At 43.0% G+C, this 22,836-nt stretch overlaps 1 protein-coding gene across 3 annotated transcripts in view; it reads left to right on the forward strand.

The window, feature by feature from the left end:
* Positions 1-21,791, forward strand: part of LOC133153937 (probable E3 ubiquitin-protein ligase HECTD4) — a 29,415-nt gene extending 7,624 nt beyond the window's left edge. For 2 of the 3 annotated variants that reach the window (XM_061278256.1, XM_061278258.1), the window contains 64 exons: positions 95-237; positions 326-396; positions 476-581; positions 716-836; positions 917-1,045; positions 1,294-1,418; positions 1,649-1,802; positions 1,892-1,992; positions 2,096-2,294; positions 2,409-2,528; positions 2,612-2,716; positions 3,056-3,219; positions 3,393-3,638; positions 3,765-3,957; positions 4,053-4,157; positions 4,233-4,321; positions 4,401-4,573; positions 4,677-4,812; positions 4,897-5,041; positions 5,875-6,041; positions 6,124-6,270; positions 6,355-6,539; positions 6,655-6,808; positions 6,890-7,170; positions 7,261-7,447; positions 7,567-7,648; positions 7,742-7,944; positions 8,063-8,198; positions 8,294-8,476; positions 8,564-8,728; positions 8,820-8,989; positions 9,128-9,243; positions 9,316-9,419; positions 9,671-9,832; positions 9,942-10,090; positions 10,221-10,300; positions 10,488-10,651; positions 10,741-10,978; positions 11,102-11,238; positions 11,318-11,444; positions 11,544-11,681; positions 11,787-11,923; positions 12,010-12,170; positions 12,245-12,426; positions 12,507-12,712; positions 12,789-12,919; positions 13,024-13,229; positions 13,304-13,483; positions 13,755-15,154; positions 15,243-15,450; positions 15,531-15,754; positions 15,904-16,049; positions 16,175-16,278; positions 16,584-16,707; positions 16,922-17,112; positions 17,204-17,350; positions 17,472-17,591; positions 17,677-17,832; positions 17,919-18,022; positions 18,173-18,394; positions 18,495-18,661; positions 18,775-18,970; positions 19,067-19,289; positions 19,950-21,791. In XM_061278256.1, the coding sequence (XP_061134240.1) occupies positions 95-237; positions 326-396; positions 476-581; positions 716-836; positions 917-1,045; positions 1,294-1,418; positions 1,649-1,802; positions 1,892-1,992; positions 2,096-2,294; positions 2,409-2,528; positions 2,612-2,716; positions 3,056-3,219; positions 3,393-3,638; positions 3,765-3,957; positions 4,053-4,157; positions 4,233-4,321; positions 4,401-4,573; positions 4,677-4,812; positions 4,897-5,041; positions 5,875-6,041; positions 6,124-6,270; positions 6,355-6,539; positions 6,655-6,808; positions 6,890-7,170; positions 7,261-7,447; positions 7,567-7,648; positions 7,742-7,944; positions 8,063-8,198; positions 8,294-8,476; positions 8,564-8,728; positions 8,820-8,989; positions 9,128-9,243; positions 9,316-9,419; positions 9,671-9,832; positions 9,942-10,090; positions 10,221-10,300; positions 10,488-10,651; positions 10,741-10,978; positions 11,102-11,238; positions 11,318-11,444; positions 11,544-11,681; positions 11,787-11,923; positions 12,010-12,170; positions 12,245-12,426; positions 12,507-12,712; positions 12,789-12,919; positions 13,024-13,229; positions 13,304-13,483; positions 13,755-15,154; positions 15,243-15,450; positions 15,531-15,754; positions 15,904-16,049; positions 16,175-16,278; positions 16,584-16,707; positions 16,922-17,112; positions 17,204-17,350; positions 17,472-17,591; positions 17,677-17,832; positions 17,919-18,022; positions 18,173-18,394; positions 18,495-18,661; positions 18,775-18,970; positions 19,067-19,289; positions 19,950-20,086 (11,172 nt within the window). In that variant the 3' untranslated portion in view covers positions 20,087-21,791. The remainder of the gene's footprint in view (positions 1-94; positions 238-325; positions 397-475; positions 582-715; positions 837-916; positions 1,046-1,293; positions 1,419-1,648; positions 1,803-1,891; positions 1,993-2,095; positions 2,295-2,408; positions 2,529-2,611; positions 2,717-3,055; positions 3,220-3,392; positions 3,639-3,764; positions 3,958-4,052; positions 4,158-4,232; positions 4,322-4,400; positions 4,574-4,676; positions 4,813-4,896; positions 5,042-5,874; positions 6,042-6,123; positions 6,271-6,354; positions 6,540-6,654; positions 6,809-6,889; positions 7,171-7,260; positions 7,448-7,566; positions 7,649-7,741; positions 7,945-8,062; positions 8,199-8,293; positions 8,477-8,563; positions 8,729-8,819; positions 8,990-9,127; positions 9,244-9,315; positions 9,420-9,670; positions 9,833-9,941; positions 10,091-10,220; positions 10,301-10,487; positions 10,652-10,740; positions 10,979-11,101; positions 11,239-11,317; positions 11,445-11,543; positions 11,682-11,786; positions 11,924-12,009; positions 12,171-12,244; positions 12,427-12,506; positions 12,713-12,788; positions 12,920-13,023; positions 13,230-13,303; positions 13,484-13,754; positions 15,155-15,242; positions 15,451-15,530; positions 15,755-15,903; positions 16,050-16,174; positions 16,279-16,583; positions 16,708-16,921; positions 17,113-17,203; positions 17,351-17,471; positions 17,592-17,676; positions 17,833-17,918; positions 18,023-18,172; positions 18,395-18,494; positions 18,662-18,774; positions 18,971-19,066; positions 19,290-19,949) is intronic. The other variant, XM_061278257.1, reaches the window with a different exon arrangement.
* Positions 21,792-22,836: the final 1,045 nt, after the last annotated feature.

A 22,836-nucleotide genomic window follows, 5' to 3' on the forward strand; every position in this document is an offset into this window, starting at 1 on the left:
TTTGTTTTCTGTGACTTTCACCAAGATGTTTTAGTCACTGTCTTCATTTGATTTGTTTTGAAATGATCTTTTGCACCTGGTTTGTTTTCTCCAGGTCGTATTTAGGTTCTTCAATCCGCAGTCGGAGCAGAACAGGGAAAGCGTGCGTAGGGCAGGCCTGCTCTTGTGGCAGCTACTAATGGCTCCAGTGGATCAAATAGGGGCTGAGATTCAGAGAGAGGTTTGCCTGGCCATCAGGTAAATATGATTTTATTTTAAATATAATGTAAGCCATAATAAATGGAAAAATATCTATTTGGTTTTCACCATTTCTGTTTCTCTGCAGCTCAGGCCTGAATACTTTGTATCAGGGGGAGCCTGAACTCAATAAATTGCTGAAACTTGTTCTAAGTGAAGGTGCTTAAATAAGATGATTTAAATGAGCCAGAATGCCAGTGTCCTTTCTAAGTAAACAATTAGTTGATTTGATTCTCAGGTGAAAGGAACAGTGGGCTGTCTCAGCTTCGGGATGTCATCCTCACCAATATGGCCGACCAACTGCAGAAAAATAGGTTTGGAAGTGAAGAAGATGACCACTATAGGTGAGCATCCATATGGTACCACCATTTTTAGTGTGTGGTGTGGAATCTATTCAAGTTTTATTGTGACATATCTAAACATAGATCGAAAAATAGTTCATCATGCTTAAGAGCCTAAAGAAAGCTATTTTCAACAGGCTGAGTGATGACCTTCTGCAGTGTATACTCAAAACCGTGGTTCGGGAATCCTGCCTTCTCATTACCAAATGTCAAACAGTCGCTCGAGATGACTTCCAGAAGCTCCTTTCCACAGTGCCAGTATGCTCATTACAGTCTGTTCAAGGAAGTTTTGCTTCTCTGTGCTGATACCAGTCTGAGATGTCACTCCCTCCCCGTAGGTGGTTTCCCCTTGTCTGCGCTACCTCATGGCTGTTCAGAACCACCTTCTCAGTAACACCATTCTTATCCGTCCAGATGATAGTGACGACAGTGACAGCTCCCTACAAGGGGAAACAATGAAGGTACAGGTAAACATCCCCTTTAAATTCCCCTTCCTCGTCTAATGGAACGCTCTTACCAGTTTTGGATGCTGAGTTGTATTTTCAAATTGTGGTTGATAATACAAGTGCTAACAACATACTCTTATTCAACTCTGGTTATGTGATTGAGTGTTTGTTTAAACTGGAGAGATCTCAGTAAAGCGATAAAATATTGGATACAATATCTTGGAAGCAGAGTTACCGAAGTGTGGGCCTTTTCTCTGTGGTGTCCTCAGGAGCTTCAAGGCAGCATTCTCTCCTTAGCAACCAAGATCCTGGTGGGATGTGATGAAGCACTGGAGACGCTTCAGCAGGTGACAACAGCGCTCATTAACAGTGAGATCCCTGACAAGGAAACCAGGTGAGTTTTTTTTTTTTTTTTTTAAACTTCCAAATCTATCCTCCATTTCAAGGATTCCATTAAATGGCATAAATGTGCCTTTAACGTTGCTTCCATGGCATGTGAACTCACATAATCAAAATACACTTTTTTTTTTTTTTTTTTTTTTTACACGAACGCTGATAAGAAGTCAACTAGGACAATGCTATAATACTGTAGTACTTACATACTTTGCCCTTGTTACTCCAAAGGTTGAAAGGTCTGGAGCAAGTAACAAAGGCCACCATGCTGGGGCACTTATTGCCCGTGTTGCTGACCACTCTGATGCACCCTAACCTGCAGACCCTAACGCTAGCTGATGCGCTCATGCCTCAGTTAGTGCAGTTGGTTTTATACACCAGTCAGGTTAGTCAATATTTGTATTGTATTAAAAAAAAGAAAAAAAAATCTGTCGTGAAATGACAAATATTTTCTCCTTTTTGTTTTCTTCCCAGACTGCTCTGTTACTAAAGACTCAGTCTCCACTTTTCTCAGACGAGTCACTTTTGGGTGGCTGTGTTGGGCAAGGGATGAAGACCTCTGTTGCTGATGACAAGTATGTTCTATAATAACATTGCTGCGTGGACAAATGGCTGTTTTTACTAAATGTGTCAGCTGTTAAGTAAGATGGATTTGAGAAAATCCCTGTCCTTTACTAGAATCCTTGATGAACGTGAGGAGCCTGGATTCCTGACAGGACTGAAGATCCCTGCCCCTTGGGCTGCTGGCAAAACTGTGGAGACTGTGCATCCTGTGCGAGACAACTATAAATTCAAGGAGACTGTTCACATTCCAGGGGCTCGCTGTTTGTACCTTCGCTTTGATTCTCGCTGTTCGTCGCAATATGACTATGACAAGGTAGTTATTAACACAAAGCACAGTTAAAATGATTCATTGCAGTACATCTTCAGAAACACGCTTTTCATATTTTGCCTGCTGTTTGTAACTAGTCTTTATTTTTCTTCTGCTTAGTTGGTTATTTATGCCGGTCCCAACACTAATAGTCGTAAAGTAACAGAATATGGAGGAAACACTCTGGGATATGGCAGTCGCAGTGTTTTGGGGACAGGATGGCCCAAAGATCTTGTCAAGGTAATAGACGCTGTGAGCAAAACGTGCATGGTGAATTGTCCGCAATCTTAGTCTCACTGCATGCATTTATTATCTCTGTTTAGGTTGAAGGTGACACAGTGACCTTTTCTTTTGAAATGAGAAGTGGACGAGAGCACAACACTCCTGATAAAGCCATGTGGGGCTTTTCTTGCACTGTCAGAGCGCAGGTAAAACATTGGCATATTGTTGGAATCCTTATATTTAGTAGTCCTGTCTCATATTTATTTTATTATAAAAAGGTCTACTCATTATAATCTTTATAAAGGAAAATTGTAACTCTCATTCAAATTCACATGTTTGTGTTGCGCAAAGCACAGAACCAGACGTGAGGAAAGAAGCAGCCAGGAAGCAGACTGGCATGTCTCACTCACTTACTAGAACATATATTTTCACATTTGTCTGCAGCGGGATTTGAACTGTGACCCTTCAGCTCCAATTAAAGCCCAAGTCATTGCAGATGAGCTTCTACCGTCCCATTACATGTAAAATATTTTTCATCTTTTCAGGAGTCATCTGAGGATGTCTCAGGAGGCCTCCCTTTCCTGGCAGACCTGGCACTTGGTCTCTCAGTACTCGCTTGCTCAATGCTGCGCATTCTATACAATGGGCCTGAGGTGACAAGAGAGGAGGACGCCTGCAATGATTTGCTGTGCTCAAAGCTTCTGCAAAGGTGATGCATCAAATAGTCAGATCTTTTGACATTTTCGCTTGAATTTTATCAAATGAGTACGTTTCATGAATTTTAACATAAGATAAATAACATTTGAGCACCTTTTGTTTTGCTGTCATCCACATCTCTAAGGAAAGATTGTCTCAAAATGTCGATAAATTCTTTTTCCTCAGGTGTCAGTGGCAGGTGGAAGCAAACGGCGCACTCTCTCCTGCTCTTACTCCAAGTCCTTCACCACTGCCACTAACCATCGAGGAGGACCGTGAATTCACCTACCCTGCCGATGTGCTCATTCCTCCTCCGGGTTTTACATCTGGCGCCCACTTCGACTTGCCACGCATACGCCTCCCTCCAGGCATCATGGGAAAGTTGCGAGAGGTGTCTGGAAGAGCTCGCCCACAGTTTCGTCCAAGCATTAAGTAAGGACCGTATGCAAACAATGCAGTGTTTTGTTTTATAATATTATGCTTTCTACATGTTTTAGTTTATATTGTAATCTTGTCATTATGTAATCATTTCACAAGCAACTGTTTCAATCCTGAAAGAGAGGTGATCCGGCCAGATGTCATGGAGGAGGTTATAGTGTCATGTGTCATAAAGCATCTCAGCTTGGTGGATGGTCTGCAGTCACTTGTCAACTACCAGTACCGTGAAGACCACGCAGAGGAGTTTGACCTGGTCTGTCAGATCATGGCAGAGACCTTTAAGAAAATCAACGCGATGGAACGTCAACTGCAGGTAAGCATTTTTATTTTAGAGATAAAGAGGGTGACCAAGCAGACAATGTATAATTATTTTACATGTCTTTACACTATCTTACATGTTTGATGCAGAGTGTCGCAGAATTGGAGCAAAAGTGGCAGAATGAGGTAGAGGAGGCCCAGCAGGGAAAGCTGGATAACAACACTCCTTTCTTTCATGACTACCACTTCTTTGAGGTATCCCGCCGGACAATGCATTTCATACAGTACTATAATTTGATACTAAATTTTTCCCTCTAATTTTTTTGTCAGAATAAGATCAAAGAACTTGAACTACTTTGCTCCCTGAAAGATGTTCCCCTTGATTATAACGACTTGGAAAATGTTGTCCTTGGATTGAGGCAAGACGTTTGAAAACAGCAGTTTATGACAGTATTACATTGTCTGTCACCAACATCATTTTTATATCTGCGCCAACAGGGAGAAGTTCTTTCACGAGGTAAACACCACGCACCTGAAAAGCAGCACCCCACTTCCGAAAACTAAAGCACTTGTGAAGAGTCTGATGAACCGTACAGAGCTACTGCTACATGTTACCATTGCGCCACATTGCAGAAGCTTAACCACCACACCTGCTGGAACACCAGGCCAAGGTAGACGTCGAATCCTAATTCAACTATCGAAACTGGATTTCTTTGTGTTTCATTCTTTCAGTGTTGGACAGTGTTTTGCTTTTCTCTTATCTTTTTTTATTAGCTTCCAAGTCTGTATCAGACGCCAAGACTGCCATCTCCATTGTGAAGCAGCCAGTCTTCCTACGCAGCATGTCTGCACCCTCTGATTTAGAGATGATTGCTAACCAAGATCTGGAGTTCACACATGCTGCGCAAAGGTACCTTTTGATTTTGTTTGATGGATTAAGCCTCAAAAAATAAATGTTCATCTTTTGCGGGGGGCGGGGTCTTTTATTTTGAAGGAGGCGACATCACCCCACCAGTCATCGTAGCAGCTCATTTACACTGCTGCAATCTCTGGTGGTTGAAGACAGCGGAGACAAGCCAACATATAGCGTTCTCCTGGGTCAGCTCTTTGCATTTATCGGCACTACACCTGATCAAGCTGTAAGTCTATTAGTTAACAATTATCTCCCGTTTCTTATAATAACTGGAATTGCATGCACTAAGGCTTAGTGACTAAGCTGACTGACTATTGGCCAGAGGTGGAAAGAGTGCCCACACTCCAGATCAAAATAGAAGTACAATCTTCTTTTCAGGGGGAAAAAAAAGACTGATAAAAATACTGATTTAACCTCTTTACTTAAGTAAAAGTAAAAACAGTACAGGCTCTGAAATGTACAGAGGTTAAATGCATTTTTTTTTTACCATCAATTATATTCAATACTTTGGCAAAGCTTAGAACAAACCCATCACATGTTCTCTCTTTTTTTTTTTAACTTACAGCCCACTTGTATTGAGAAGGAAAAAGAATCATAGCTTTACGAACATGAGCTGACTAACAAGAAATGACTAATTAGCTAATTACAACCTGAAAAAATACCTTAGCTGTAAATGCTTTTCTCAGCTTAGATGCAAGCTTGTTGTTTTCAGATTGAGAAGACAAAACATATTTGCCGATTCTTGGAAGTGATAATATCAAACACTTCTTAGGCCACGAATGGCTTCTCTGAGTTGTATCTATTAACGCCCCACGCTTCCTGTTCTTCCATGTTGCTGTCACTTTTTTAGCCGCAAGATCTCAATTGATCAATTAATAAAGATCTCAAACACAGTTAACTTTACTACACCAGTGATAACAAGGTGTGGTAGGGGGTAAAATAAAATAAAAAACTTTCAGAAAATAAACAAACACTGAATTAAAGGTAAAAAAATAAAAATCAACTTAATTCCAGGAATATTCCAACAATCACTGTCAAACATCCATTATTTTTTTTTAGGTATCAAGCAGCAGTTTCCTTTCTGCTGCGCAGACACGATGGCGCCGTGGGAGCACACGAAAACAGGCGCTTGTCCATATGAGAGAGCTGCTCACTGCTGCGGTCCGAGTGGGTGGGGTCACGCACTTGGTTGGTCCTGTTACTATGGTATTGCAAGGAGGCCCAAGGTAAAAGGATGCTACAACAGAAAAACAACACTCATGCAATGTTCTGTTTCCACTGTCTATTAAATCTCTTTAATGTGTACAGGATTGAGGAGCTGACCTGTGGCGGAATGGTTGAGCAGGTGCAGGAGGCCTTTGGGGAGACAATGACGTCTGTCGTGTCTCTTTGCGCTCGCTACCCCATTGCTTGTGCCAACAGTATTGGCTTGCTTTGCACAATACCCTACACAAGGCAAGATTTATGATCTCGCCCACTGTCCCCTCATATCCTTGGCACAGGTTAGTCACCGTAGTCATCCTATTTGTCTTTCCATAGGAGTGAAGAGCAGTGCCTAGTTCGGAGTGGGTTGGTTCAGCTCATGGATAGCTTATGTAGCTTGAGTGGTCAGAGAGAGTGCAGCTCAAATGAGAAGCAGACCAAAAAGCAGAAGGTAGCCACCATGGCCTGGGCGGCTTTTCAGGTGCTTGCGAACCGCTGCATTGAGTGGGAGAAAGTGGAAGGTAAAAAGTGTTACAAAGGAGTATAATGTTTATGTAATGATGGCAATATCTTGTTCTTTTTGAATTGTCGTCTCAGAAGCAGAATACATATTTTTTCTGTTTTACTATCTTATAGGTGGCTCGACAGATGGAGTACATTCCGGTTTGGCTCGACAGGTGTCCAGTTTGTTGACCAATCATCTGGCCAGAGCTACCGAGTGCTGTGGGAATCAAGCAGCTGGCAATGATGCCTTGCAAGATGTGCTCAGTCTTCTCAATGACCTCTCTAGGTAAGTTGTGTTTTGTAGTTATAGACTGATACGATGCCTGAGTGTATTTATACAACAAATGGGTTTTACATTTCATTCCAGGAGTCACATAGGAAAAGCTATCCTGAGCCAACCAGCCTGTGTTTCGAAACTCTTGTCTTTGCTGCTTGACCAGAGACCTTCCCCAAAGCTGGTGCTCATCATCCTGCAGCTTTGTCGAGCAGCCTTACCTCTCATGAGCGTGGAGGACTGTGGCAACGTGGCCCTACCATCATGGAGCTTCTCTATGAACACGCTCGATACAGAGCAACAAGATGCTAATGACCCTGCCTCGCGCATCGCTGCCTTGCTGCTCGCCAAGCTGGCAGACTATGTGGTACCAGGTTTGTCTCTCATCATTGACAAACAACATAACATTGCTAAATAATACATGGGATTAGTATTTTTCACTGATGTCATCAACTTCTCACCAGGTTGCCAGACCTTGTTGTCACCCAGCTCTTCTGAGCCAGACACAAGTCTGTCTCGAGCCAGTTCCAAAGGAGCCCTGAAGACTGACGATATTGGAGAAGAAGGTGAAGCAGTTGATGGTAAACTATCTATCTTCATCCACAAGAGAGAGGATCAGTCATCGCATGAGGTTCTTCAACCACTTTTAAGGTAAAATCTCTCTTGAAAGTTATTCTAGTAAACTTAGTGAACATTTTCTGGTTTCACAGTTTTTAGCCTACTCAAGATTTTCTGAATGTGTGTATTCTCTCTCTCTTTCTAAAATGTAGCAGTTCAGAGGGACGTCCCTTTCGCCTTGGCACCGGTGCAAATATGGAAAAGGTTGTCAAAATGGACAGAGATATGACCAAAGTAAGACCTACTCTGATTTTTTTTTTTTTTTTTTGTCCTTTCCTGGTTCTAAACCCTTCCTCCTTTCTTTTTTTTTTTTTCTTTCTTTCTTAGAGTGGACACTGTGAGGTGATCACAGAGGAAGCCTCTGCGGCTCTGAGGAAGGCCACTAAATGGGCTCAGTCTGGTCTGATAGTGAGCGTTGGTCCACCTGTGGAGACTGTGACTCAAGAGGCTGCCGGAGGCATAACGGCTGGCGACAAGAAGAAAACTGCCCAAACATCTGCTTGCAGGGACAGGAACACTGACCTGGCCAGGTACCATGACCATGTCTGGAAGCATTAATATCTTGTGTCTAACCTTAGTAACCAATATTTCGGATAAAACGAATCAGCGTGATCTCAAGCAACTAACTGAAAATCATGTCTTTTACAGGTCAGACCCTGTTAGGCCATTCATCAGTGGGCATGTTGCCAACAGTATGGCTGCTGAGGTTATTGCTCTGTTGCATAGTCTACTTACTGCCCCTGAGTCAAACACTGCTCAAATCTGGACAAGCACTGCTGAAAAAGTACATTTTACTCCAGTTTGCTACGTGGGATCTTAGTAAATCAGGACGTCCATATTAAATCTTTCTACTTTCTGTCTACTTTGTGTTTATCCTAGGTGCTTTCCAGGGCACTGATGTTCATCCCTCAACTGGGGAAATATGCTGAAAGTATTTTGGAGAATGGAAGCAGCAGTGGTAGGAAGCTGGCTAAGCTTCAGGCCATTGGCAGGCAGGCGGTTGCCGCACTCTGTGCTCTGGGGGGTTTCAAAGAAACCATTAAAATTGGGTCAGAGGTCCAGGTAAAGAATACACACTACTAACTGTATTTTTAATGGTATCATTCATAAATTTCTTTCAACAACTTAGCATATGCCTCACATCTACAGGTGATAGGTAAAGGAGTGCTGGGTAGCGTGGGTATTGTGATGTCGATCAATGAGCAGGAGGGCATTGCAACTGTCAAATTCCCCTCTTGTGACTTCAGGAGAACTTGTAAAGCCTCAGATGTGCTGACAGTACCAATATCACGCCTCTGTACACCCAGATCTGAGGTAAGACTTCCTCCCTGTAGCATCATTAACTTTCTCGTTTAATGGAAAACTATATTCTGATTCTCTTCTGATCCTTCTTCACACTCCTCAGGCATTGCCCTTGTACAAGCTATCGATCACAGAGAAGGTAGTGCAAGCAGTGCAATCCATGCTTCTGCCACAGGAGGGCAGCCTGTCCATTCACACCTCTCTACCAGCTTCTGGGGATGGATCCAGCCCAGTGATGGCTGCAGTTCGCTTGCTTGCAGAAATCAGAACCAGGTCAGTCATAAACCTGCCTTTTTTCTCCCACGCTCCTTTTGTGTTTTATTGTTCCAAACAGTAGTCTATTTCCGGTGGCTTTAGAGGGCTAATAATTAATACATGTACTGTAGAACAACGGTTTGTTTCAATTTTCAGGGCATGCCTGGTGATGGCACAGCTTTTGGAGGATAGCTCCTTTTGTGAAGAATTCATCCAGCAGTGTCCTGCAGCTGTGGAAGTTCTTAACCTGGTTGCTCAAGAATGTAGTCCTGGTAAGAAAACAAAACATGCCCTACAACTTAAAGACAGCGTTCTCAATATTTGTCTCCATTTCGTGTTTAAAGGAGAGCGTCTTGGCATCGTTGAGGCTCAGTGTGAAAGAGTGCGAATGCTATACAGAGACTGTGCTCGTCCACCTCCGCCACCACTACAGACAGACAGACGCCAGGTGGAATTACCATGTCTATGAATTTGCAATTAAGAATCACACAGTTAAGCATGTTGGTAAATTTAAAGAAACCACTCGCAACTGTCGGATATTTTATTTATTACATTACTGTCACCTTTCTATTATGTTTTTTTTAAGAGAATACTTTGCATTTTTCCTTTGGCAATGGAATGTTCAGTTATAAAAACAACCTTGGAATTATTCGCGTTAATAATGTTTGAAATACTTTCCCTTTATTGTGCCCTCTCCAGCCTAAGGAAATAACCTGGTGTCCATCTCGAGTGTTCCCTCCAGTCCGAGCCTGCATGTTCTCATCCCGTCTTACCTCGGTCACTTTCTTGGCTGACCCCAGTGCTGGAGGAGGGCTCCCCCGGGGCACCTTCATTTACGCCACCTCTTCTGTGCCAATTCAGGTTGATCATTTGTTAGGTCATCTGTGGGATTTTTTTTTTTTTTTAACCTGCGATTGGACAATATTTTTTTTAATTTCATTTTTTTTTTTTTTTTTTTACACCCTCACAGGCACCTTCTTTTTACTGGGAGATAGAAGTTATCTCCTATGGAGATTCTGAGGAGGACAGTGGGCCCATTGTGTCCTTTGGTTTTGCCACTGAGGCTGAAAAAAGAGATGGAGCATGGACCAACCCTGTTGGCACATGTCTGTTTCACAAGTAGGTTGATCTTTTCTACAGACTGGAGACTTTTATCTTGTTTTATAATGTTGTTCTCTCTCCAGTAAAAGTGTTTGATATCCATTTGTATCTTCCAACTCTAACCTGTTTGTCCATTTCTCTGTGGCAGTAATGGAAGGGCGGTGCATTATAATGGCTCCAGTCTGCTGCAGTGGAAAAGTGTTAGGCTTGATGTGTCGCTCCTTCCTGGTGAGAGGGTTTATGTTCTTGTTTTGCTTGAATCTTATTTTTTCCACAACAACTCTTAGCAAAATGTTCTCATAATCATAAGATTTTTCTCAATTGCTGGAGTTACAAAGTTATGATTACCATTTAAAATTATGTATAATTATTGTACAGTAATTTAAGTGGTAATGTTGCATTTACATTAACACAGGTGATGTGGCTGGAATTGGCTGGGAGCGTTCAGAAGGTACACCTCCACCCCCCGGCCAAGCCCCGAAAGGACGGGTCTACTTTACCTATTGTGGCCAAAGGCTCAGTCCAATCCTTGAGGAAGTGGCGGGTGGAATGTGGCCCTTGGTTCACATTCAAAAGAAGGTATGCTGATTAAAGTAAAAAGTTTTTCAACAACAACAAATATCTTGTGTGATTTAAAAAAAACAACAAAAAAAAACATTGTTTTATAGAATTCAAAGATTCGGGCCAACTTTGGAAATCGTCCCTTTGCCTACGCTGAAGGCCAAGCACACAGAAATGCTGCTGACTTGTGCATTGACCTTGCAGAAGAAATAAGTGCAAATTTTGAAGCGCTCCCCTTTGCCATGGCCTCAGATAGTGATAATGATGCAGGTGCCAGCGTCGCATCTGACTCGGGCTCCCATGGACCACCTTGTCGGATTGCAGCAGTGGCAGTCCCTCAGCAACGTATATACACATTTTTCTATTACTACATTTAAATACGTATGCGTGTCTGTTTGTTTTCATAGAAATCATTCAATGACATTTGACTGCCAATATTAATATAACTTTTACTTTTCTGTCTCTTAGAATACAACTGTGACCTGTCTAGCCATTACAAGGTGGAGTTGAGCTATGAGAACCTCGTCACTTCTGGGCCTGATCCACACCCTCCGCCCATTGCAGATGATGAGAGTGACGATGAGGATGAGGATGATGTCCCAAGGGTGAGTGAGCTCCTAATCGTCTAGTGAGAGTGTCACTGCTTGTCCTTCTTTATTTGACTGTTGCATTTTTAAATCCTAGGAGGACCACTACGCCTTGCTGGTAAAGGCCTGGGAAACCAAAGTGTTCCCCACTATTCGAAGGAGATTCCGTAATGAAGCTGAGAGGAAATCTGGTCTGGACCAAATTAAAGGAGCCCTGCAGTTAGGTAAGAAGAATACATACATATGTCACGTCAAACACAGGTTGAATTAGCTCAGGACAGATTTGGCAATCTTGAGCTTATGGTGTGTTTAAATGACAACAGGCATGGTAGACATTGCAAGGCAGACGGTGGAGTTCTTGTATGAGGAAAATGGCGGCATTCCTCGAGACCTATACCTCCCCACCATAGAAGATATCAAAGATGAGGCCAACAAATTCACTATTGACAAAGTTCGCAAAGGTAGCGTTACCTACACATTATTACGACTCGTACCTGGTATTAAGCTTTCAAACTCTTTATTACTATTATGTACTATTATTTTAATTCTGCTTTATTTTTATTCAGGCTTGACTGTGGTCATCCGCTGTACAGACAGCAACAATACTAACAGCAGTACTGGTGGGACAGCACTGCCCAAGTTTGCCATCCGGGGCATGTTGAAGACTTTTGGCTTGCATGGAGTCGTGTTGGATGTTGACCCTGTAAGTGCAAATGTTTCAATGCTTTCTGCCAACACCGAGTCAAATTTTGCTTGAATCTTTGCCGCGCCCCCTTCCCTCTCTTCTAGCTGAATGAGCTCGTGCAGGTGGAAACCTACCTTCGCAGTGAGGGTGTGCTGGTACGGTACTGGTACCCTATTGAAATTCTGGAACGCCCACCTGCTGGATCTCGACGTACGGCGGCCAATGGTTTAGTCTCACTAGACAGTAGCAACATTCAGATTCACAGGTGTGTTTTTACTTCACTAGCACATAAATGTCTGCAACCTTTTATTGAGTTTACTTTTCCCCCATTCTTCTCAGGGAGCTACTTCGCTGTGAGAGTGCACTGGCTCGCTTGTACTGCAGAATGGCCCTACTAAACATCTATGCCCCGAAAAATCCCCACACCTTTACTCGTCTCTTCCACATTCCTGCGATCCGAGACATCACCTTGGAACATCTACAACTTTTGTCCAATCAACTGCTGGCTCCACCCCTCCCTGGTGAGTGGTAAAATAGAGTAGAAATAAGTACACCTTTGTCTATGAGCTCCTCTTCCTTATCATAGCTTATCTTCTTACAGATGGAACTATCAGTTCTGGTTCTATCCTCCTGGCCCAGTCAGTGCTTCATAACCTCCAAGACCAAAGCTGCTCTCCTACAGATCTATTTTACCAGGGCAATGCTCAACCCATCCGGGAGTGGCTGACCGTGGCCATCACTCGTGCCTTGCATCAAGGAGAGGAGAGCTTACTTGAGCTAACCAAACAGATCTGCTGTTTCCTCCAGGTTTGCTCTGCCCGTCAATGGTTCAATTTCAATTCAATTTGGGCTAATGTTAAAAGAGAACTTGTGTTGTTTACAGCATGCACCAGAGCAGTTTACATCAGAGGAGTTCCCTGTAACCGAGTCGAAATTGAGCATGGACGTCAGCTTTCCAGGAGCTGCATTTGTGATCGTATCTTGCAAAGAGAGCCAACTTGGCTGCCGCAAAGAGTGAGATAACTGCCAATGTATTTTTTTTTCCGCAAATCACTTAAAACCTTTTTTCTATTATCCTCTGTTAAAAAATGTGAAACCTTCCCTCCACCCCACATTAGCTCAAGCCTGTACAAAGCTCCTTGGGCACGGGTAATGCTGTATGGTCTGGGTCACAAAGTGCGTCGAAATGGCCAGCTTAATCTGATGGAAGCTATGTGCTATCCTTTGGATGCCTCACCTGCCAACACAGGCCTTACTCCCCCGCCCACCACCAACCAATACCCCTCTGTTATCATACCCACTGATAAAGTGCACATCAAGTTGGGTATGTATTCACTAAATTATGTATGTTATTCATGTTAAATTATTCATTGGTTCTGATTTTGTTCTTGATTCTAGGTGTGTCGCCCCCTCCTGGTGCTGTATTGGTCCTACATTCCTTGCCTCTGGAGTTTCCTCTGGCCATGGCATTCGCTGAGCAGCTGTTGACATGGAAGTTGGGAGAGAGTAGTGAGAGGTCAGAAGATGAGCTGGACACAGTGCCGTCGTCTGTACTGCTACAAGTGGTAGAACTGCTCGGTAGGTGTCGTATTTGAAACGCAGATCCATGCTCAGATTTTGTGAACCACCTGTCCGAATAGTCCTGGAAACTAGTTCATGTGTGTGTGCTAAACCATACTCCTGATAGTCACAAAGCTTAACCCCTTTTAGTGGAGACAATCATACATTTTTTCACCAAGGATGTAAAGATTTTAAAATATCAATCGCTAAATTGAGCCATATAATTACATCAATATTGCAGAGAGGGTTACATTGTCATTTCTGTGTTGGCTTGTGTTTTTCGAATTAGGTGGTTTACTTTGGACCACAGATCTGGCTCCTTCCATCAAAGAACTCATCTTTCACTTGCTGGCTGAACTCTTGCGAAAGATTCACCACTTGGAGCAGCGTAAAAGCCCCTCTGGCTTGTCCAGCTCTATCGCTCTGCTGCTTAACCCATGCCTCGCCGTACTCATGGCCCTGCAGACAGAACTGCGTAAGCTCTACGATCGTGAAACTCAAAGCTGGACTGCGGGAGGAGCCGGCGCTGGCGGCTCTTCATCTGGAGGGGTTGCTTTGGCACTAGCGGCAGAGCAGAGCCGGTTCTCCACCTACTTTCATGCTCTGATGGAGGTCTGTCTCGCTGTGGCAGAGGTGACTCTGCCTCTCAATGTCGGAGCCTCCACAGTCGGAACCCTGACCTCCACCAGTGCCCCGAACCTAAGTGATTCCTCATCATCGTCATCCTCGTCCCCTGGCCAGACACCACAGAGTCCCAGCCTGCTGTCCAAACGTAAGAAGGTGAAAATGAAGCGTGAGCGAGCAGCACCTGCAGTGGCTGCCGTGGTGTCCGGTAAAAGGGGAAGTGGAGGTGGCCGTTTGTCAGAGAGTGACAGCGCCCTGCTGAACATGGCAGGTAGTAAACCTGAAGACATGCTGTGGTTCCACCGCTGCCTGACTCTTCTGATGATTCTTCGACATCTCGCAAATAAGGATCCCCAGGGCTTGAGTGTGACAAGTGATGCAGTGACAGATGCTTGTCAGGCATTGGTGGGTCCCACCGCTCACAGCCGCCTGTTGGTGCTTTCTGGTATTCCGACACACCTGGAAGAGTCAGTGGTTCGCAATGCCATCCGCCGGGCTTGCAATGCGCATGGAGGGCTTTTCAAAGATGAAGTGTTCATACCTTTGCAGGAAGAGGACCCCAAGAAAACCAAAATGGGGGCTAGGGTCACAAGCCCTCAGGGTGGCAAAGTGAGCAGTGAGTCTGAGCGCCCCTTCCCCCACAGCGGAGGCCCTGAGAGTCCTGACAGCTCCAGCAGCGTCACTCCAGCTTTAAGCGTGAGCGCATCAGCTTCGACCAGCCAGACGTCCATCTGCAGCTCCTCTCAGGGAGTCTCTCGCACTGCCAGTGAACTTTCTGTTGATCAGGAACAATTAGCTGTCCCGGCCGTCAACTCTGCCGCAGCAGCGTCTGCTGGAAACCACCCCCAGCAGGGTTCCCATGAACCACAGACCGTTTCTAGTCAGGAGAGCCTAGATACTTCTCTTTGTAGCACAGGAAGCCTAGGGAGTCTTGGCAGCTTAGGGGAGCCTGTGGATAGTGCAGAGACACCATCAGTGTCAGATGGAGGCTCTATGCACACAGTCACTTCACAGGAGAGCAATGCAGTCCTGGTGAGGCCGATCAAAGGTTTCGCTGTCATTGAGGTGAATTAAATGTCTTTGTGTTATGACCGTAATGCCGTCTTGGTGTTTGACCTGTATTAAATTCTCCTTTTTCCGTTTTTGATCTCAGGTGCGTTCTCGGGCCAAAGTGGAAAAAATACGTGCCAGTCTCTTTAACAGCAGTGACCTAATAGGTTTGTCCAGTCTGGAAGGTGAAGAGGACCTAATGGAGTTGACCAATGAGGAGATCCTCACAGCCTCGAGTGTTAACCAAAGTCTGTTTGACACTCAGGGCAGCTCTGCTCTCGAAGACTATTTCCTCGACAAGTCCATTCGAGGTTTGTATTTGACCCAAAAAATCGTTAGCTCTATCAACATAATTTCTCATTGTGTAATTTATAAACATATATTTGCCAAGGTGACAAGCTTGTTCCTGGAGCACGAGACGTTCTTATGGATATTTTCAAGAGTTGTGTGCACTCGGAACAAATGCTCAGCCTCACTCCTGCCAAGCCTGTGAAAGTGTCTGATATTTACCTCAGCAAAGAGCAAATCAACTCTCAGACCCCTGGCAACCTACTGCACACCTTCTTTACCAATGTCCGGCCTCCCAAGAAAGTACTTGAAGACCAACTTACTCAGGTAAAATACAGTATGTAGGCAATCTTAAATATGTTTAGCCATTGAAATCTGAAGTATAGCCAGATTTGTACCGCAAACGTTAATATTCCTCCAAGTAAGTCTGTGCATCTGATCACCTTTGTAAAAAACAATCATTTGTTTTCACCCAGATCCTAAGAAAGTATGGCATTGCCAAACCCAATAAAAACAAGTACAGCAAGGCAGGCAAAGAACAGCACCAAGGCAAGGTAGTAAGTACCAAGAGGCCGATCACCAAACCTCCCACTAAGGAAAAGTCTGTTCTCAACAGTATGAGGTAAGATATTGCATGAAGTACTTTATTTTTGTTTTTTTTCTCCTTGAGCATTTACTTCATTAGTGCTTATTGGTACATTCATACATCTGTTCATGAATTTAAAATGGAATTTATTGTTTTGCTAGGACTGCGCTGAGTGAGAAAAAGACCGTCCTTAAATCCAAATCTCCAGAGAAATCCAGACCGGATGAGAAAGATGTGGAAAAGTCTCCCGCTAAAAAACTTGAAGGTTCTTCAGTAGTAGAAACACATTACAACACCAGTAATAAGGCATAACTTCACGTATACCCATCATGCAACATTCTGCAGACTTTCTGTAACTTACAGTTCTTTATATCAGGTGTTAAACACATTTTTGCTTGTGACGAGAAATATGATCTCAAAACCTTGCACACCCAGAATGAATCTTATTTGAGTGTTTGACTTTGAAATGCAGCTTCTGAAAATGTATTCAATGATCATTTTGCGACCTTGTGTTTCAGTTGCTTTTTAGAAAATACAATGCTGCCTCTGACACCCATTTCTCTTCTATAGTCTCAGAAGAGAAGTTCCTGACACTAGAGGGCTTCCATAGGTTTGCAGTCGACCGAGCCAAGCAGGACATCCGTAGCGTCTGGAGGGCAATTTTGGCATGTGGCTATGACCTCCACTTTGAAAGGTGAGCCTGGGAATGTCAGACCACTCTTAACACCACCGTGTCTGATGTAATGGCCATCCTGTCACATGCTGGCTTCTCAGAACATACTATATGTAGTCTATAAATACACACAGTATTTATTCACGCAGTCTCTTGGAGGGTAACATAAGCAAGTATCCTGCTTTACTTTATAAACATGCATTTTTAGACCCACGATTATTTCTATCTTCATCAGGTGCACCTGTATAGACACACGGCACGCCCAGAAGACTTGTAGGAAGTGGACTTTAGAAATGGATGTTGCATTGGTCCAGTACATCAATAGGCTGTGTCGTCACCTTGCTATTACACCAGCCAGACTGCATCCCCATGAGGTCTACCTGGAGCCCAGTGATTGTGTCGACCCACGTGTGGCCTGCCTGCTTAGTTAGTAACACACTTCAACCTCTGTATCGTTACTCTCCAACTGATCAAGTAAATAAGTAGTTCAAACATTTTTTATGTGTGTGTTTTGAAGATGTGTCTGTAGAGAGCTTGCGGTTGCGTTTCGCTCTACTGCAGTCGCTAAACAACACCCTGGAGAGTTTCTTCTTGCCTCTGGTGGAGCTAAGACAAACGTTCACTTATCAGAACAGCATTGCATCCCTGTTATGTGAGGCGAAAGGTGAGTACTTGTAGCAGATCACAAAGATGGGAGCATTTTGTGTTTCATCCATAACCATGTGCCCTTTTCTCACAAAAAGTCTTCTTTTCACCACTTTTTATTTTTTCTAATATCTTCACAGGACTGATTTACTATGACACAAAGGTCACTGTAATGAACAGAGTACTGAATGCCACAGTACAGCGAACAGCAGACCATGCAGCTCCAGAGATTACATTGGACCCTCTTGAGATTGTGGGAGGTAGAGACTAGTTTCAACGAGTTATGCAACTTCATATTGTAATTTTATACCGTATCTTTACTGCAATCCTCTCGATGTCCTGCAGGCGAGATTAGATCATCAGAAAACACGTACTTCTGCCAGGCTGCACGCCAGCTAGCTTGCATGCCATCGTCACAGCTTTGTGTGAAACTAGCCAGCGGCGGTGACCCAACCTACGCTTTCAACATCCGTTTCACCGGGGAGGAAGTTCATGGCACAAGTAGGATAATCTACTTTTTACCTACAGCATATATCGTGTGACGCCGGGTATAGCAGATTACAGCACCTATCTTTGTGTCTGACTAGGTGGTTCCTTCAGACACTTCCTTTGGCAGGTATGCAAGGAGTTACAAAGTTCAGCTCTTTCTCTGCTGCTGCCTTGTCCAAGTTCTGCAGTCAACCGTAACAAGGTAATAACTCCCACTGTCTGACTGCTGGAATATTACTTTTGCTGTTGTAAACAAACAAACATACAATCATTGTTAGATTAGCTTCAATTTTGTCATTACACGTCACAAGCACAATGCAACAAAATGCAATTATTTTATTTTTTTGCCAAGGGGAAGTACATTTTGACGCCATGTCCAATCAGCTATGCAGAGGAGCAGTTGTTACACTTTTTTGGGCAGCTGCTGGGCATCGCCATCCGTGCAGATATGCCCCTTCCTTTGGACCTACTCAGCTCCTTTTGGAAAGGTCTAGTGGGCGAGGCCCTCGACCCAGAGCAGGACCTACAGGAAGCAGATATGCTCACGTACAACTATGTCAAGAAGTTTGAAAATGTAAGAACAAGTAGTACCCGTCCTCTTGATTTCTACCAGTTTCCTCTTGTCAAGTTGACTTGGCCGCAATTTCAATATCTGAACTGTTTGTGCTGTGCAGGTTAACGATGATACAGAGCTGGAGGCACTTTGTGCTGAGATTTCCTCTCAACACCATTCAGGCGAGAGCCCCGACTCTCCCAGCAGGCCTTGCTGTACTTTTACTTACATCACAATGACTGGGGAGGAGGTGGAACTTTGTCAAGGAGGGCGGAACCTCACTGTCAGGTAATTGTTGAGGGATGCCTATTTTGTGTGTTTAATGAACAGTTTAACTCACCATACTGTAATAAGTGTCTATATCCACAAGATCAAGATCCTGAATGTTCTTGTGCTCATAGCTGGGAGAATAAAGATGTGTACGCACGGGCAGTACAGAACCTTCGTTTGAGGGAGCTGCAAAATGTTGAGTGTATGACAGCAGTGCGTGCAGGGTTGGCCTCCATCATTCCCCTGCAACTACTCACCATGCTCAGCCCACTGGAGATGGAACTGCGAACCTGTGGCTTGCCCTACATTAACCTCGAGTTCCTCAAGGTTTACCAATCTTGCATGCTAGCTTATCCTGGTTATCTTCATGGCTCAGTTGTAGTTAGTTTGTATTTATTATGACATCTTACTTTTTTTTGATAGGCTCACACCATGTATCAAGTGGGTCTGATGGAGACTGATCAGCACATAGAGTTTTTCTGGAACGCTCTGGAGATGTTCACTCAGGAGGAGCTTTGCAAGTTCATCAAGTTTGCCTGCAACCAGGAACGCATCCCCTTCACTTGTCCGTGCAAGGATGGAGGACCCGACACCGCCCACGTCCCTCCGTACCCCATGAAGATTGCGCCTCCTGATGGAGCAGCAGGTAATGGTGACTGTCCTTGCTGTGTGATATGCTTTGGAGTGCATTAATTGAGCAATTTACACTACCGTTCAAAAGTTTTTTTTTAAATAAAATTAAAATATAATTGCTATTTTTTCAATGATGATAACATTAAACTAATCAGGAATACACTATGTACATTATTGATGTGGTAAATGACTATTCTAGCTGCAATCGTCTGCTTTTTAATGCAATAGGTGTATAAAAGCCCAATTCCAGCAACCATCCTGCCATTGTTCTAATGGTCCATTGTGTTTGCTAATTGTGTTGGAAGGCTAATGGATGATTAGAAAACGCTCGAGCAATTATGTTAGTTTCCATGGGAAACACAAAATAATTTGCGTGACTCCAAACTATCATTCGATTTGTGGCCAAGGTCTTCACACCAAAAGGAATTAGCAAAATTGCCATTCCAATTGAGGTGGCAAAAATTCGATGTACATTTTCATAAAGGCTTATGGAGGAGTATTTCCTCCTCATTATAGCAAAACACGTTACAACAGTATTTGTTGCGTGTTCACAAAACAAATTGAACTTGTATCTCAGGGCACCACAACATTCTGGAGTTGGGTAATTGCAATTTCAGATTATTCAAATTGTACAGTCAGTGATTGTGTCGTATCATCTTTTACTACATGGCAGGTCAGCCAGATGGCCGTTACATCCGTGTGGAGACCTGTATGTTTATGGTCAAACTGCCTCAGTACACCTCTTTAGACGTGATGCTGGAAAAACTCCGCTACGCCATCCACTACCGCGAGGACCCGCTCAGTGGCTAAGACTTGACCCCCCCACCCACCACCTCTTTCATGAAACTCGAAGCTACCTGACTCACCCGCCGCACCCTACAGCCTGCCTTCTCCTGATTCTCTTCTGATCTGATCGTCTCTCTTAAAGTCAGGTTTATTTGATTTGAGTAGCTTTGCATGTTAATCCCTGACTTTTTCCTTGATGTTGTCTTTATGATTAGTTTGTTTCACAGTTTTTGAGGATATCAGGGACGATCATCACAAAACTCCTACACGTCTGATGAGTATCTATTTTAGTTGCACTGAGGAGTGAAACAACGATTACACTGGTTATTGATCACTCTCTTTATCTTTTTGATGAATATACAACCTTACACTAATTTATGTCTGTGCAGTAATACAGTTTAGGAGTGTAGCACCGAAATGCGAAAAACCTTCCATCCGAACTGCAAACGCGTTCCCGAGCTGCCTCCTCCTGCGTTACATCAGTGGGGGGGAGGATGTGAAACACGACTTCACACTGAGACGAAAGCCTTTTTTTGTCACGAGTGAAGCTGTGAACATAGATATTGCAGTTGGTGTGAGGTATGAAAGACGAATAGTGTTGTACAGACTATTATGTAGTTACTGATTACAAAAAAATAATGGACAAATGTATATGCCTATAAAACCTGAACTGATCTTTCTCTGACTCTGAAGAGATAGTATTCAAGTAACTTTCCCCATCATTAGAATAGAAAAATTAATTTCTCTTTAATCTGTGAGTAGCTTTGGCATCATGGTGGTCCTCTTGATGCTACTATTGAGGGAGGCCCACAAGCTGCTTTGGTGACGTGCAGTACGAGTTGTGTTGTGAGACAGGAGGAAGATCATATTCTTATGAGCAGCCCCTCCTATTTGTGTGCTTTTGCTACTGAATGTGAAACAAGCCCACTGCCACTCCCCAACAAACACAATCTACACTCATACATGTGGTGGTTGGGGGGAGGGGGCAGCAAGTTCTCTTCAGTTCTGCCTTGTAATTGTTATCTTTAATGGAAGAACACGTTTTTTTTTTTAAATTATTATTATTTAAATAACCATAACCAAATGTTTAGCTGTATAAAATAGGGAAACAAATGTAAATAGATTTGATTTGAGCCCAGTTTTTATTCAGTGCTGTTTCACTTTTTGTTTTGGTTTGCACTACTCTTCCAAGAAAAGATTATTTCCAAAAAAAAAGAACAAACTATGCGATGTCTGTTGGATATCCAGTTTGTTGTGGTCTGATTTTTTTTTTTTTTTTTTTAAATCACATTCATTTTCTACAGCTCATTGCGCAACATGTTTTCTTGTGAGTAAAACCATTTGACCTGATCAAAGCAAGTAACACAACAAAATTGATATGTGACACATTGCATTGTTGACATGCCTGAGACATAAGTTTTGATTCTGTTCTTTTGAAAGTTTAATATGCCGCTGCTATTGGGGACGCTCTTGCTTCTACTTCCTCTCACGGGGGAATTAGATGAGTGACATAAAGAACTTATTCATATGAGGAGGGGTTGTGATAAAATGTGCTGTATATTTACTTGATATTTATTACAATTATTTATGGTTGCATTAACTTAACTTTTACTGTCTTACCTCCGCACAGTGGAAACTTAACATCTAAAATGTATTATACATACAGATGTAAAGAACCAGACGGCATTTGAGATTTCTGTGTCACAATAAAGACGACTTCATGTACAAACAGTGACTCTGTTGACCTTAAGACCTCACTGCAAACAGAGGCTCAGTAAGTCCCTTTCGTTGTCCATAACAAAACGGGTTGTTCTTTAGAGCATGACGGAGGACCATGCATGTGTGGGTAACATGTTTTGTCCCCTAGATGCCATGCTTTTTATATAATGCTCACATCACCAAGCCTTGTAAACCAGACACCTTTGCAATGGAGCCTGCAGGAGCAAACCAGTTTGAGCTGGATATCAGCCATGTGCCCAGCACTTCTGTATGTTCAACTCCATTAATATCAGTTGTCTGACGAATATATCTGCATCGTCAGCTTCTCTTTCCACTCCACAGCCGAACCGTTGCCTGCGAGCATTTGTGGTGTGTGAAGAAATGCAAAGCGTTCGAGTCTTGTGAGTCTTCAACATGACTTTCCATGCATCCCAAGTTTTAATTGATATTAACTAAAATGACATTTTTCAAGTTTGACATGTAAACGCAATGTTTTTTTTTGTTACACACACTATTATCCAACATTAATAGCAAAATGCATTTTTATTCTCATTTCAGTTGTAAGGAAAGAGTAATGGTTGTGAAATTTTGCTCCATGGTCGAAAAGTATTAAAATTGAGAACTGAAAACTAGTGGCCCAACCATTAATAAAGGAATGTACTATTTATATTATAATAAATGTGGGTTCAACCAATGTATAGTGATAATTTCAGTGATTTTTAATATTTGTTTTATGAACAATGGCAACTCTAGTACAGTATGTACTCTATCCTATCAGCAAAGCCATGGCATAAAACATCCTTTGAACAATATTTTCAAATTTCTCAAGTCATCAAGAAATGGAGGTAGCAATATTCAGAAATATAATTTATTCAATCATTACAGTTGGAGTACAAAAACAAGCACACACCTACTGGGTTTTTTTCTACAATGGTTACAATTTAAAAACATCCTTTCTGCAAAACAACTTTACATATGTCAGTCCCTGAACCTTTCAACATTTCCATTTATTTCACTGTCTGGAATGATTTGGTCTATGGAGCATATGAAAACCC

Source organism: Syngnathus typhle, linkage group LG5 (genome assembly GCF_033458585.1).
Source record: "Syngnathus typhle isolate RoL2023-S1 ecotype Sweden linkage group LG5, RoL_Styp_1.0, whole genome shotgun sequence".
Classification (NCBI taxonomy): domain Eukaryota; kingdom Metazoa; phylum Chordata; class Actinopteri; order Syngnathiformes; family Syngnathidae; genus Syngnathus; species Syngnathus typhle.